This window comes from Phasianus colchicus, chromosome 12, assembly GCF_987193195.1.
Source record: "Phasianus colchicus chromosome 12, bPhaCol1.hap1.1, whole genome shotgun sequence".
Classification (NCBI taxonomy): Eukaryota; Metazoa; Chordata; class Aves; order Galliformes; family Phasianidae; genus Phasianus; species Phasianus colchicus.
In genome coordinates, this window is record NC_143447.1 from 17,641,481 (window position 1) to 17,658,415 (window position 16,935).

Sequence of the window (16,935 nt, forward strand, 5' to 3'; positions counted from 1 at the left end):
CCATAAGAGAGTAAAAAAACCACATGCATCTGATGAGCCAGTTCTTCACATACAAAAGCGAAGTGCAAGGTAAGAAATGAAAGCAAGTTGCAGTTCTTCAGAACTTTACTGTAATCTCAGCATCATCTTCAAGACCAAATGCAATGTCACTCTTTGGAATAGCTTCTTGCTTTTGTAGGTACATTTGATGATTTGGAAATGACTGTGGGTGCTGGAGTGAAGAAAAAGAACCTAGCAACAACAGAGATGGCTGAAGTATCAGCATAATTTTTTAGAAGCTAGTATTGCTCATCAGTGGGCATCAGCCTACTTTGACTGTTGCATTAATAATAGACTGAAGAAAATTCCACACTACATGGTTACTTATTTAATCCACGTATGCAGGACACAGAATGGAGGTGGCTATTAAAACCTACTTCTTTGTGATGACAAAGATCAGATCAGAACAGATCCCTGTTCTGATTAAGGAGGAAAACTGGAAAACCTTTCACACAATTAAAGTTTAGCATTACAAACATTAAACTCTTTTTAAAATGGATGGTATGCCACAGAAGTATATTCTTTAGTTTATTCTTCCTCTGCTGTGATGCACATAAACAACATAATGCCAAATTCTGTTCTGGCCTAACATCTGTAATATAAAAAAATTTCATATTGGCTAAACTTTCATCAGCAGAAAAAAACCCATATAATTACATCACCCATGTATTCAACAGAAAAATGGAAGTGAACTTAAAAACACTGCTATACTGAAAGCAGAGTCAATGATCTCCATGCAAATCACAAATATGTTTGATTCAGGTCATTAGACATGTGGCCCTTAATTATCTGATACTATCCATGGTTTTAGCGCTCGTGTAAGAACTCAGAAACATAAAACATGAATTCTTTTCTCAATGTGAATCCCCCAAAATCCACCATTCTCCAATTTCATACCACACTACTGCATTTCTCCTTAGAAATCTGACAACCAGAAGAATTGTTTGTTACCTTCTTTCAGGCTCCAAGCATAAGTGCTATTTCTCAAGGCAGCGACAGATGAAATATCAACATACAGCGTAACTTGGGTGGAATTCACTCAGACTGCAGGCCTACCAGAAGAGTTCCTACTCTTGGAGTTTTGAAGAAACATTTCAAAATATGCAACACACAGATAAGGGCCGAAGCAGGTAGTTGATCTGAGATAACTGCAGTAGCTCCACCAACTTGGGCACAGGCAATAATGCTCGAAAATGGATGCCATCAAAATTTTTACTTAATTCAACAGTACTAAAAAAAATTAAGTAGGTACCTTATGATGAAAGACTTGATCTGCACATTGACTCTGGGCTCCAACAACAGAAACAGCAGGGCATAGGAAATGCAGAAGCGAAGATGCTAACACCAAAAGTAAAGAAAAGTAGGACTGAAGAGAGCAAAGAGACCAAACTGTTTTTCCTCATTGGAACATCCATCTCCTCAAAGTCTACAAAAAACTCCACCAGAAATAGCATCTAACAAGTTCAATCTTTATCACTCTGATCTTCCACTTTTTCCACCGGAGCTTTAGACTTCAGCACAAGAAAGTATTTGGGTAGTTTATGAACAAAAAAAAAATTCATAAAAATATTTCCTTAGTTATGCTGTCTACAACATTCCCCGAATAGAGATCTTCAACATCACTGTCTTTAAAAATGAAAAAAGCCCTGACCTTGGTCAGCATATATCTTCCTTCCATCAGCTTTTCTTCTTTTTTATTTCTACATTATATCTTACCACAGGCATCTTCAGATGCAGGCACAAAAAACCTTCCTCTGTAGTAGAAGTGTGTTTTCAATTGGACAAAGAACAAATGCACTGTGAGGGATTCCCATCGGAAAATTTAAACATATAAGCCTTGCTCATGTTTAAAAAGAAAATGTATGCATTTTTCAGCTCTTTATTTCCTTTCACCTGGTCAGACTCCATAACACAAAGAAGGAAGAGTCTGCATTCTGAAATGAGATTTCTATAAGCAGCCCCAGAACTCCTGCTAAGGATACCCCATGTCCCTCATCACCTGCTGCTGTTAGTAGAGACTCCTGGTCTCCAAGAGCCTCTGCAAACTCTGAAGTTTAAGATCAGCTGAAAGTCAGGATCCACTCCAAGTTCACACAGTATGTGGGATAGTGGGCAGTTTGTTGTTTTTTTTTTTTACTTGCCTCAAAGTCAAAGTAATGTAATCATTATAGAGAGGATGTTGAGTTATGCCTCCACACACAGCTGCTACTGTCAAGATTAAAAAAACACACCAGATGAACAGATACAGTGAAGATTACTGATACCTAAGTAGAATAAATAAATAGATGGATCGTGTAGGATGTAAGGACTCTGTGAATCCAGGGCTTGGGTAAGATTAAAGGCAGTTAGGAAGCAGGAGGCGGAAAAGAAGATTTAACTTGGCTTTCCTACAATGAGGTATTCTTCTCCGTGTCTACGTGCCAGTTTGATCTGTGAGTGTTACACAGGTTCTTACTGCTGCAAATACATTCATTAGTTAGCAAATTCTTGTTTGAGAAATGAGGCGAGGGAGCACTGGAAGGAACATTACAGACATAATAACATACAATTTCTTAATCTCTAATTATCAAATTCTACAACTGCTCCAAAAATGTAAGGTTACTTAAGATTACTTCCTAAACTCAGAAACCTCCAGTGCCTACAAGGGTTAGTATTTAAAGGATTATTTATAGTTCATATCCCGTACTAATCTGTATTTGCATCACAGAGGTATTCAGAATAGCAAACGCAGCATTACATTAAATCAAATAATGAAAGATTGCCCCATAAGCTCCTCTCAGCATAGAGTTGGCTATCAAAATATTCTCCCCTACTTCTTTGACTTACCCACAGTGTCACAAGGTTCGTCTTTGTGTACGCAGAAATCTGTCCTAGAAAGCAAAACAGAACAGAAGTCAAACGTATCCTGTGCCTCCAGACTCCAGGCTAGGAAAAAGCAGTGATGCATGATTCACTTATCATGGGAGTAGAGGGATTTTGGTTTTTATTTAACCGCTGTGCAGTCTACACAATGACAACACAGCAACACTAATTGCTGCTGCAAGATTACAAGAAATTATGTGAATCAGCTCCATGTCTTACTATCTTATTTAATACTTCAGATCTTGCATGCAAAGAGTACTGCAATATCATATATGAGACTATCTGTAGGAAATCAGACTTCAGCACCTGGATTGATAATGAATCTCTCGTTTTGAGAAGAGAACTGTATTATCAAAAGTAGCAGGAAATAATAAGTGAGGTCACTGCCTGGAGACACAGAACTGATCATCTATACCCAGAAATTCTCAGTTCTTCTTTCACTGCAATACAGAAGGACAAGGAAGAAGCAGGACTAAACAGAGAATGACAGATGTTGGTACAGAAAAAAAAATTCAGAATTTTCCACATAACAGCCAGGTGAACAGGCTTCAGCTAAATATATTACTGTCAACTCTGCCATGTTATGACTGGAATCCAAAACAGAAGTTTAAAGGATTTTATCTTCCCTCTGTTATTCCTCCACATCTCATCCAGTCTCCCTGAATCTCACTAAAGCAGGAAAAGATACTACATATGACACTGGCATCCACACATCCTGCCAGAGATCCGTGGATCTTTGTTAAACAGAAGCAGGAAAAATAACCCCTTGAAGCTCACTGTATAAGTAATATCACTTCAAGTGAGAAGATTTTGTAAATGAGAACCCTCATAAGAGCATAACAAGCGTGGGAAGAGAAGAAGTATTTTATAACTAAATTAATGGTTTGAATATATTTAAATAAGCAATTAGGCCTAAACATTTAGGAACTACCTTCAGACCTGCTTTGTAGCACCATCTGCTATGAAGAGGAATAGAAAAGCACCATGTACATTTCTGAAGTTCCTTAGCCCAAGGGAAGCCAAGAAACCATGATCTCTGTTGTGGCTTTCCTCACCCTAAGGCAAGGCTAGTGAGAGAATCACATGAGCACAGCTGGAACATGTTGTTTGAAATGCTCAAGTCCCAGAAAGGATTTTGAATTTGAGAGTGTGGCAGAAAGAAGAATGGAGAAAGATTAGAAGTACTTCTTTCATGAATAAAAAATATGAAATTAGGCTTTATAGGAAAAGGTATGTAAGGCTCAGGATTGAGGCTAACAAACCCAAAACCTTCACACCAAACTCTTCAGAAATGAGAAATCAGTTTGCCAAAGGCTTGGAAAAATAACTATTACCACCTCTTGCTATGCAGATATTGAAATCTCAGAATGCTTCAATTCAGAAAAAATGTAGCAACTATCAACGTGTTAAAAATCGGATAGGAACAAAACAAAATTGGAAGCTACGACCACACACAAGCCCCAGCTTTCATTTTTCACTGCAGCCTTATTGTGTCTCGACACCTTGGCATTCCAGCCCTTCCAAAGAAGACTAATGACAGTCTCCTGACAGAGCTGGCAAAAGCACACCCGCTTGAGTTCCCAGGGCCAACTTGACGGAGGTTTATTTAAGGACTTATTATGTTATATAAACTGGTAAATCAAACAGATGCTTTTCTTGTGACAACAGATAGCTGAACTATTAGTAAATGGCAAAGGGCCATTGTTAGAAAAGCTTCTCTCCTCAGGGGCTGGCTGGCTCTGCAAACAAAGCACAGCAAATTTTGCTCCTTGCACTCCATGATCTACACTGAAGGGTGCCTGGCACTTGTGGGCAGCTTTCTGGAGAAATTGCCACCATGCCATAAGACAAGAGATTTATAAGTAATTCAGCATAAATTGCAGGCTCTCATAGAGAGGTAGAACAATCCTGGTTTGTGAAGAGAGTGCTGTGATGCTGTCTGGTCAGATTAGGACTTGAAATAGGTCAGCAAAAAGAACTGAACATAATTACCCAGCTCACTGCAGGTAGACTTGCAAGTATGAGATTTCCCAGCCTGTCCCATAAAGTCCAAGAGACACCATACTTCCTTCTATTAAAAGGCTTTGCATGAAGATGCTAGGCTTTAAATTACCTAGACTTATTGTTTAAGTTTTACCTTAAAACTCTGGTCAAACAAAAGCACATTCAAGTGAGCTCAGTGGATCTCAGTCTTTTATCAAAGACAAGATACTGCCTAAATAAAATCTACACATTGAAATTCATAGTCCTTTCCTAGAAAATCATGAGAGGGACTGCAGACCATACAGGCATTAAGAAAGATCTGTCTCACCTGTGGATATGCTACAGGATGTTAGCAGGATGGTTTACAGAGCTATATTGGAACAAAACTTATTCCAGGAGCTGCCATTCAAATCCAAGGCCAGATCAGACCTAATCACACTAAGTCTTGGATAATGTACTGAAATCGCATGCTATGGCAGTGAAGTAAATTTCTTCTCCACTTCTAGCCACCGGCTGAATCAAGCAGTGCATGTGTTCTGACTTCTTAGGGATCTTTGAAATTCTCAGTCATTATCACTTTTATCGTGGAGTATGTTTTCATTAGCAAGATTAAACAATTCCTTTGAAAAAATGACAATAAGTGAGTTGCTTTATTCAATAAAGAGAGCCAGAAAAGAAGCTCAGAACTCCTCCTAAAGTCACTCTTCCATCTGGCTCACATGAACTGGAAAAAAATACCTAACTGTGCTAAGCTAAATTCTGCAATTCAAGTCCTTCCTGTAAGAAAGGAGGACAGTAGTTGAACTGTGCAGCATGAATGAGAAGTATCCTGTTTAATAGTCAGTTATCAGCATCCTTCAAATGATATCTTTTGACCAGTTTAACCCTGCTGGGTCACAAAGTTAAAGGACAGAGGAAATGGGTACAGGCAAAACCTTGCCAAAAAGTAAAAAAATTTACCCTAAACATATATTTAGTAGCACTACGTGCCCAGCTTCCTAAATGCATACAGAATTGCTTCACTTGCCCACTTAATGGGATGGTGAAGAGCTGAAGAAATGCAGAGGCAAAAAGCAGGCTGCAAATGGAATAACTACAGCAGTTCATCAGAAAAAAATCACAAGTCTTTGCTGAGTAACAGTTCTGAATTACGTTCTTATCAGTGCTGATTGATTCTCTGCTATGCTCCCTTATCACCTATACTCTAATGACTGACCTAAATGGCCAAGAAGTTGGGAGAGCAACAGAATATCTGAAGATTTTCTGAGGAATGCAAAGAATAGAAGATCAACAGAGAGAATGTGTTTTAAATGAAACATGCTTCTAAGATCACTAAGATACAGATTCTGCAGAAAGAAACTATTCTGGTCAGCTGCCCATTAAAATATGAAGTGTATTACCTGTAAATGCCAGAGATTTGAATTTCTTTAAGTTCAAAATGAGAATTTGAACAACAGAAGCGTGATGATTCTAGAAACCACTGCACTACATTCAAACCTTCAGAAATTTTTACCACTGTCTCGTTTACCTTACTCCTAACTGGGCAGTAGTACACCTTATTTCAGATATAGTACTCCCCTTACCTGCAGCTTAAGGTCGTCATCTATTTCTGCATACAAATGAGTACATGGGGAAAACCAGCTACAAGTGAAGTTCCAAAAGCCAAGCATGCCATGGCGTTTCAAATGAACAGAGCAAGACTGAAGAAAGTCCTCTGATTCCAGAGATTGAGCCCAAATAATCTGTTCCTACTCTTAAAGCAGCTGCTGAAAATTCAGCTTCTGCTTTTTCTCATTCTACTGCTTGTACTGGACATGCTTTTGCTCCCATATCCCCTACTGGTCGTTGTAGTCTGGAGAAGGTCAAGGGACATACACTTCCAAAGCCAAGAGTAGAAACCCTGACAATGGAATAGGGCTGCTTGGCCAGAAATCTTCCAAGAACACAGCATCCTCTTTGCAGCAGAAGCAGGGTGGGTTAGGATAACAAGACACAGCAAGAAGGAAGGATACAAGCACTGGTGACCTATCAAACAGGGAAATGCTGTTCTTACACAGAACAATGTGCTCCTTGGCTTGAACTTTCTCACAAAATCCAAACCTAGCTTCTAACCCAACTGAACCTGTAGTTTTCCAACTACTCCCATCACAAAAGCTGCATATTTACTGAACCCAGTGAACATCTCTACAATTCTTCATCAAATGCCCGAGTTAAACTCATTTAACATGACATTATGCATTCAATTTGTAAGCTGCAGGCAGAATGCACAGATGAAATGCTTCACTCATTCCCTCCATCCAGTGCTTAGAACACATCAGAAGAGATTCTGTATGCCTCACTTGTCCTGCAGGACAACTGGATGCCCAGATGAGTTCAACAAAAATGTTAGTTATTTATTTAGGCTGTGATCCAATAAAACACATTCTTAACTATAACCAGGATGTTCAGCCCATTGACTTCAAAGGAACCACTCACCCTGCCTAAAATGCTAAGTAGCTGCTTAGGTGCTTGGGTTGGACTACAGTGAATATGATAGAGAGAAAAAGATCTGGGGGGATTGCACATGTCTGTGAAGGTGCACCCTTCAGAGCTTAGCTGGCCCCACGTCCTGCTTGCCAGCTATTTTACTGAACACTCACCACAATCCAGTAGATAGTTTGCAATGTGACTGTTAACACAAGAGACAATTACAGTCAGAACAGCAGCTTATGCAAAAGCATGCATTTCTAGTTGCGCTGTTGGCAGGGAAGAAATAGTAACACAGGTGAGCAATATCTAACTGCAGTACAAACATTTCCTGTCTCAATCTAGGGAAGAGGGAGGTAGGAAGTAGTGTCTTTCAAGCACATAAAGAAGCCATCTTATACTACATTTTTGTGCTCACTTTAATTATTCAGTAGTCATTTCTGAAACAATGCATTCTTAAGTTCAAAGTACACAATTTACACAACCAGATATTTGCTTACAATGAGTGAAGGGAACATGGAATTTGCATTTTACTCTGAGGTTGAGTTCAGGTAGGGAAAGTACAGGAAAAATGACTACAAGTTAACATGAAAGATATTCTTTTTGTTTACTGTATCTGGGCCATACTCCAATATGTTTGCTTCATCAGTAAGCACTGCTGCAGGTACAGGGAAACTTTCTGTATCATTCATATACAGATTGTTTCATGCCTGAAATAAATGCAGCAGGTTTTAAACATACAGACAAATTAAGAATGACTGACTTGAGGATTGACAGAGGGGGGATGTTAAGGTGGTTATTTCCTAAGGCAAAGAGAAAATTAGTTTAGCTTATGGTATTCATTTCTCTCTTTCTTAAGGAGATAGCACCCTCACCATCTCCTTCCTACCAACACACTGTATGCTTCAGAGGTACCAACTACTTCTCCTCTCAGAGTACTCAATATGCACGCTTAATCAAATTCAAGTTGCTTGTTTTTACCCACATTCTTAACTTGGCAGCTTCTTTCTTGTAGGATGAAGACTTGTGTCTTCCTAAACCTCACCTCTTTTCCACTTATACCACCTGATCTGAGAAAAAGGTATCACCTGTTCTACAGACATGTCTTGATAGCATGTCATAGTCAGGATACAGACAACTGTGATAAAGCTTTTGCACAGCAGTGTTAAGTACACACAAACTAAACATTTCACCTGAAGCATCTGAGCTCTCCAAACAGCACATAGGCAGCAAACATATCATCATCGATGGATCTTTTTCTTGGATAACTGCTGGACCAGACGATCCCAGCACAGACTATGGGCCAGTATTGCTTAAGGAAACTGATAAACCTGACCTCATTATACCTGGTTACAAAAACTGCAGCATCCACAGGAGGGGTGTCATCCCTCGCACCAGGAACCTGGTTGTTACCAAGGTATTTTGCTCCACCATATTCTTCATTTTGCCAGTGACAAAAGCTCTCCAGAGACCTCTCTCCATGATGCCCAATAGACAACTTGGCCTTTTGTATAGAAAGGGATACAAAAGAACAAATATTCACCACAGTGTTTACAAAATCATTATACCTCTGATAAAAAAAAAAAAACACCAAAAAAACGAGGATCAAATACACAAAAATTAGAAAATGAAAAAGCACGAAACCAACTTCACCTGAGTGAGTGAAATAGGAGCTTTGTAATCCACAATGACCTCTGCCATTTGATATACAGAACAAATTCCATCAGCTGGCAGCAGTCACAAGCTTCCAAACTCTCCTAAATCTGGCATTTTTATTTCTGATACCAGAGCCGTATAGTTTTTCTAACAATTAACTCCTGAGATTGGCTCATAACTATAAGCAAAGATTTTTCAGAAAGGCTACATAAAAGGACTGCAGTTCCTCCCACTTCTGTGGTCCCTTGTACTTCCATCTGTAACACTATCCAGCATAGCATGGCACACACTAGTTACATTTTGTGATCCTATGGCCAAACATCCCATACTTCCCACCCACACAGGACAGAGATCCTGCTCTGCCTGTAAAACTATATTAGTACAGTTATAGCAGAGGGTAAAAATGAATTAGAACTCACAGGTCGACTGCGAAGTAGAACTAGTTTTGTCACTCGAATGCTGACTTTAATTCCAAGGCTTTGATGTTGAAACATGTTGTACACCTGTTAAAGTGCAAAGAAAACATCTACAGTACATCAGTAACAATGTCAAGATGTAGTAGCAGTTAAAAGAACTGTGACTGAAGTTAGATATTTCTCCTTCACAATACTGACCCAAACTGAAACCAAATGGGTTGTGACACTACAATAAAAATAAAGAATTTTTAAGAGCTATTGTATTGCCACTCTAACAGTTCCACACACTACAGTGTAGCTTACAAAAATACAGTACATTTGTTCCTACTGTATAGCATTTGGCTTCATCAACTGACCAACTTATAACAGACTAATGAGTTAGATTCAGCATTCAGGGACAGAAACATTAGAAAACAAACAAAATCGATGAAGAAGAACCCATAATCTAGTTGAAAAAAAAAAAAGAAAAATACCTTTAATTGGACTGAATGAGAGAGAACAGAATTGTCAAGTAATGAAGTAAAGAAATATTTCAAAGGAACTCTAAACATAAAGTTTCAAGAACATGGACATACATTATGATCCAACTAACATGGATCTTCAGCATTTAAATATCAGAGATATCTGAATACAAGATGAAATAATGGTGTGTTTTAGACTTCAGGAAATAGAATGGAAAAGCAATTTCCCTCTGTTATTTTCATATCTTATATAAGAAGAGAATAGTAATAAGGCAGCACATAATGACACAAGCCTCGGGAAATTCAAAAATAGCACCGGAAACTACCTTACTACTTTCTCCAGATTTTGCATTCCAGCTCAGATACTTCATGCCATTTCTATAGATTAGAACATAAGATGATGCCAGAATTGATGCCGGAATTTTATTTCACTATTTCTTTGTGTACAAATGCATTGATCAGACTGTATCAAAAAAAAAAAAAGATGAATGAGAGGTTCATTTTAAAAAGGTTTAAAATATCCTATAATAACTTTTGGATGAACACTGCATTCCCTTCTCAATCAATCAAATCAAGACCACTGAAGAGAGCCTAAGTAGAGGCTACAAGACTTGGCCCCCAGGTAAGTTGCATTTCCTACTCATGTCTCATTTGTCTAGAAATGCCACAAAGACCCAGTTAACTTCCTACAAAACACTCAATATCCAAAATATGTTCACGTCTTATGTTTTCAACACTTGGTATTTTTCCTATTTTGCAAATACTCAGGAATGTGTTCAGTGTAAGAGAGTTCTTAAGGACTTTAGTGTTTGGAGTGGGATTTAATCATACACTTAAATGTTTCCTATAATTTAGGCACAGATTTCAAGACAGACGCTGCTCAGTATTTGACCCACTGACCTTCAGCATGAACACAATGAGCCATTTATCTGCCCTGCGGTTGGCATACAAATGCATACAAGTGCTGGTACTATTTACTTACCTCAGGGGTATGTTGGTTGAGTAGCTGAAGCCTCTCACTACTGACTCGAGGAGAGTCGGGTGGGGGGTGTAAACTTCATGCTTGCAGAGAAGGGCTCTGACAGTTTACCTATCTGTAAATGGAGAGCTGGCCATTCAGTTGAGTGGGTCAGTGGGGCACTGAGCTGATCAAGTCAGTCTCTCATGCACCACTGGAGAGGCTAATGAATATCTGCCACAATCCTGTGATGGATGCTTTTGATTTGTCTAGCTTACTCACTGCTTGCTCTGAGCATCCTTTAAAGTTTCTAGCCATAAAATGGCAGTATAGCAGATAAGTTCTTATCAGTAAGCCTAATGAACTATGAGCTTTCCATCAAAAGAGATAAGCTGCCTGTCTCTAGACCCTGCACAGATAGATCCGAACACCACTGACTTCAAAAGGTAGTTTTCACTGACAGAACCTGCATAGTGTAAACCAATTGCTGGAAAATGTATCTTGTCATTCCCAAAGTTGTCAGTCTCTCATCCTTTTCTCCATCCAAAAGTTAATTTAATTCTATTTGTATTTGCATCTACCAGCGATTGGAGAAGCACTGGACACTGTTGGCTGTAGCAAAAAAAAAATGGATACTAAACAAAAAAGTCACTGCATATGCAAAATAGGCTTTTGTTTGCATGTTTATTCAAGCTTTACATGCTGATTTTCTTAAACGGATGCCAAAGAAGCCCCGTAGTCATGGTGGTATTTGCTGTGCAGTAGGAACAATCATCTTTTACTCTATTAAGAGATTCTGGTAGAAGTGGCTGTTCTACTTCAGTACAACCGAAGCATTTAAACATTATGCCACCTAGGGAAGAGACAGAGCCTCTCTTATCAGAGATCTGGCAGCTAGTTCCTTTCGATCCCTACTCTAAATGCCTCAGAGGCTGAACAAGACCTTTCAGTCAATGGGCTTTGACTGGATTAAAAGGGAGAGACAAAAGTTTGCTTTAGTGCAGTAAGACAAGTTCCTATATACTTTAAATCAGTACTTTAATGCATGTACAGATAAATACACTGCAAATTGCCTAACATCACAGTGCTGAACTTAAAAACTTTGATAATGACAAATTGCTCATTATCACTGAAGAATAAATTTGGGTGTATTGGCAAGATGTTATTTGCCTAACAAATAAAAATATAAACTGTCTCAAAGCATTGTGTTTATGACTAGAAGGAACCTCATTGAGAAAGTGACCAGTCCTTAAATGACTTGACAAAGAAGTACAAGACTAAGTTCAGTACAGGTGAATCATTGACATTTTGGCTGCACATTGACAACATCAGATCAGACTGTTCAAGGTAGGTTGTGAGCATTATCATGGAGTCCAAGAGTCCATTTGAAATTAAAATTCACAGGTCTTTCCTGCTTGAAATCAGACCCCATCGTGGCAATGACCACCTTCTGTCCTTCTCCCCTAGCCTACAAGAAAATCATTCAACAGGTTAAAGTCTATTCACACAAGGCAACCAACTGGCTATGATCAGCACATGAGCTAACAGTACCATGTGAGATGGCTGAGATAATCGGTACCAGGGGAGGAGGAATGAGATTTCCCAGTGCAGATGTTCTCAAGATTTATTGCTGCACGGACAGCATGAATTTATAGAGACTGACTCATAGACACCTCCCTTCCCACTCACAGTACCATGGGCCACCCTTCCCCAAGCTTGCAAATGCATTATCACATCCTTGTGGCCATGGGAAAATAAAGAGTATTTGGGGTATTTTAGAACCTTTTAATTAAATGAGACAGCTGGGAACAGAAGTCAGCTGCACGAAACCCACTAACAGTTTGCTAAACTCTGCCAAAAAGTCACTGTTTTAGGTTACCACTGCAGCACCAGAGAGCAGTTCAGCTGGAACAGAAAGGGAAGTTCTTGCTCACTGGACCGAAGGATGTGATGAAAAATTGTCAATGCAGCTGAAAGAGTCACGAGCACCAGTTACCCTGTTGGATGTAAACCATTAGTATAATTTCCATTTTATGAAGCCCAGATAAAGTACTTTGTAAACATGCATGGTAGAGTCTTAGAAAATAGAACAATGGAAGAAGAGTTGCAGCAGAAAGAGAATAAAGCTCATCTGACATCTCCCTTTGTACATATTTCCCTGACACAGCCCTACTACAAAGAATGCCCTAGAGAAAAGAATGAAGCCCATGTCACCTTTCTTCTCCTCCTTCTCCATCCGCATTCCTCCTGCAGTTTTCTCTCCTTATAGTTTTGACAGACAGAACAGAATAAATGCAGTTTTAGCACAAGCAGTTCAGACCTGCCCCAGCATGCACAAAGTGCAACACAGACATGAGGAATTGGGCTAAGAGAGGAACTCAACTACATTAGTATAATTTTTTTTTTTTTAAATTCTCAAGAGCTTCCTCTGCAGGTGGATGGTAGGAGGGAGACGCATGTGTTTCAGATGTTCAGCACAACAACCCTGAGGGTGAATTACTTTTTTTTTTTTTTTTTTTTTTTAATTCCCCCACCACATTCCTCTTCCTTTTCCTTTTCCTCTACCTCCCTCTCTCCCTCTCCACCCCCAAGCCTTGCATTCAAGCTCCAGCCTTCTCATTCCATTGGCTGCTGGACAATATTTGGACAGCAAGAGCATTAGTTGGGTTACTGAAGTTGTCTTCTACTTGTTTTGAAAAGCACTATAGGATCTCTAACACCTACCTGAAGCCAAGCTTTCAAATTTTCCTCTTAAACATTATAAAGAGCACATTCATTTTCTTTATAAGATACAGTTGATATATATACATATATATATTTTAATCTTGGGACTGCTGCAGAGAAATCTGTAGAAAGTGATCAAATATCCATATCTTATTCCCTTACATTCCCATTCCAATAATGGAAATTGTAGATCAGAACAAGAGAGTTGATTATCAGCAGCAGCTCTTTTACGTGCCAGCCCCCAAGAGCATGGAGATGTAAATCTATCAATACGTGCATAATAAAAATGTTTTTATCTGCTTCTTCAACATAGAAAAATCTCTCACAGGAAAAATCCAAGACTAAAAACGAGCTGTGGAGTGTTAAAGAAGGCTTCAGAGAGTAAAGCAGTATTATTCCTCAAGAATAACATAAAAACTTTCCCTCTTAATTGCATCCAAAAGATCACTAACTTCAAGTTACTGCTTGCTTCTGCAGAGAGCTTTCACACTAATCATACAGCTTAGGAACAGCTGCAGGAAAACTAACACATACTATAGTAACTTATCCCTGCATCCCTGTGTGCTCTGCTCTCTCAGAAAAAGGCACGTTCAGCTATTCCAAAGCTCCAAAAATACACTTTTATCTAAGAATCCCAAGGCCAAATAAAGCAACTATTAAATTACTATGCCAAAGGCTCTATTTGTGAAGACCTGCCACAGTAGAGGCCAGTATACCTGTTGAAGAGGACAAAGAATCTCCTTTTAGCCTTATTGGCCACTTCTCACAGATAAAAAAAAAAAAAGCATGAAACTACAAGAGAACTGCACATGTCTAATCCTTCAGAACCTGCTCCTGGACTTAGTCCAAAAATACAGTTTCTGTGAGCAGATTCAGAGAAACAGGAGAGAGACAATGCACTGTCTCCTAACTGTAGGCAGAGAAGCCTCAGGTTCAGTTCCCACTCATACATGACAGAGTACTTCAGAGGGAAATCCTTCCGTGACCTGGGAAAAACTGTCATACAGCTTCAAATATTAGTTTATTAAATGGAAGGGCTTGCATCTCTACAATGACATTCAGAAACAACAAGTAGCCATAATGGGAATCTATTCTCTAATCAGGGGAGATGGTCAGAACTGCGGAGTATCATTAAGAAACACATCACCATTTCTTCTATGAAGCTCTACCTGGTATTTCCGGATTGCAGATGAGTTTTGCTTTTTTTCTTCCCACCACCTCCTTGCCCACATCTCCCCCAGACCCCAGATTTTCTTTCACCAAAGGAGCAATAAAACAGTATTTTGTAATTTTTTGTAGATTTCCCTTTCAGAAATTCTTGTAACATAAATAGATATTAAATACTTGAAGGCAGGTCACTTTGCTTAAAATGTCTATAAATATAAAAAGCATTAATAAGACCTCTTAATGCTTGTTTTGTGGTTTGACAGTAAATGTAATGGCTTACAGAGAGGAGTTAATATACCCCTGACCAGTAACGTTCTGTTTGCTTAAATGCAAGCCTTCAAGCCAAAATTAACATTCTGGTTTCTTTTAGAGGCAGCCCGCCATCCTGTAGTGTAGCTGAATAAGCATTGCCTAATATCATGGGGCAAATCCTGTCCCCCAGCTAAAGTGTCACAGAAGGCTGACAGAAATCTACTGAGGCAGGCAGCAAGCAGAGGTCCCCAGCAGACTGGCCTTTGCTGCATGGTTACATAGAACACAACTGATACTGTATCAAGAAAGGCATCAAGGGGGATTTTCCCAAAGAAACACAGTTGTCACATTCCTTGAACTGTAATTTTACAAACAAGGAGCTGACACACACAGATTTGTCATGTCTACGTTCGAGCACTACCCAAAGAGCGTGGCTGAAAGAAAAGATCAGCCAAGGCTTACCTAAACCACATCTCTCTTCCTAAAATACATTTTCTAAATTATTTTTCAGCCCCTTTCGATAGCATGAAGATCTGCTTTCATTTTGACAAATGGAATGCTAAAATTCTCTTTGATTTCCTCAAATTTCATCTTGTTTTATAGCATCATAAAAAAGACTTATGCAATTATGTGATCTACGCGTTTGCCAATTATTATTCCTCAGTATCTTCTGAGCTTGCTGTCCTTTCTCAACTCCTTCCTCAACCACTCTCCTCTGGAAGGAGGAGCCCTGAAAGGTACTGAGCTTCTACAAGTGTGGGAAAGCAGGTGGGCACACATAGGTGAAGGACACTGTCAGTGCTTCTTTGAAGGCTGAGAAGCTGAAACAAACTCAGATCCTACTAGACATCAGAAAAACCACACGGATGAGTCCCCAGGAGCAATGACTTAACAGTGGGAAGCATTTCAGTTGGGCTTTGCACCTTAGGAAATATCAAATAAATGTATCCTCAGCCAACGCTCCTCATCCACGTGCACTCTCTGGTGTCTAATAAAGGGCTGAACTCACACGAAAGCATCAAAACCTAGCTCACAAGTCTATCAGCCAAATCCATTAGAAATTAAGTTTCAGCAAACAGGCTGAAGTGTAGAAAACAGGCTTTGAAGTTTCAACCCATCAGCACATCCTCATATGCAAACTCACACCTAGCAAGAGCAAGCTGATGTTGCCAAGATGTACTGCAGGACTTCTCAGCCACAACGGTCCGAGTCCCAGCAGAACTGGCAGGCACAATGGCAATGGTTTATCAGCACAATGACAAAACATCAAAGAGCCAATTTCAGGAGAATCCCTGGGTTCCCAGTGCAAACAAAGTTTATTCATCACCTCTCAGGAGGTCCTAACATCTGACACATGGAAGAAACTCAGACCTGACACATACATTACATCTAAGTGTGCATCAGGCTAAAAATGTGACTTAAGCTGATTTGTTCAGAAATGAACTTATGTCCCGTCAGCTCACTGCAAAGCTACTATGTGAATTTAGAAGTTTGGGAGACAAAGACTTTGAGAAGAATAAGGCTCTTGTGCCCCTAGAAAATACATCCTTAAACACAGGAAAGCCAGTAGAACCTGAAAGGATAGTCACAAGAATGGATTTGCTGAAAGAAGACACTTCCTACAAACCAATCCAACTAAATCGAAGAACGCAATGATGCCCTATTAAGTGACTATTGTCACAGCATGCTATATGGCAAAATAAAAGGTAGAGGAAGGGACAGAGAGAAGCAGCTCATTAACGGAAAAAACTAGTTAAAATACTTGCTTAATCAGCAAAGTATTTCACTACAGGAGGGCTCCCTCACACCCAGTACTTGGTGAAGAAATATAAGACCTCTTAAAAAGCTCTGCTGTCCCATGGCTGGGCTAGGCACTGAACAGCTGTCATTCATCTCTTCACTTGGAAGCATGATCAATCAATTACTGTTAAGAGCTCTTTTTTTCCCCAAG

The 16,935-nt window shown here is 39.4% G+C and overlaps 1 protein-coding gene across 10 annotated transcripts in view; it reads right to left on the minus strand.

Moving 5' to 3' along the window:
• The window catches only part of ADAMTS17 (ADAM metallopeptidase with thrombospondin type 1 motif 17), a 176,864-nt gene that overhangs the window by 133,517 nt on the left and 26,412 nt on the right, over positions 1-16,935 (minus strand). For all 10 annotated transcript variants that reach the window (XM_090149089.1, XM_090149086.1, XM_090149085.1 and 7 more), the window contains 3 exons: positions 9,426-9,509; positions 8,697-8,854; positions 2,866-2,909 (listed from right to left, as the gene is read on the minus strand). In XM_090149089.1, the coding sequence (XP_090005215.1) occupies positions 2,866-2,909; positions 8,697-8,854; positions 9,426-9,509 (286 nt within the window). The remainder of the gene's footprint in view (positions 1-2,865; positions 2,910-8,696; positions 8,855-9,425; positions 9,510-16,935) is intronic.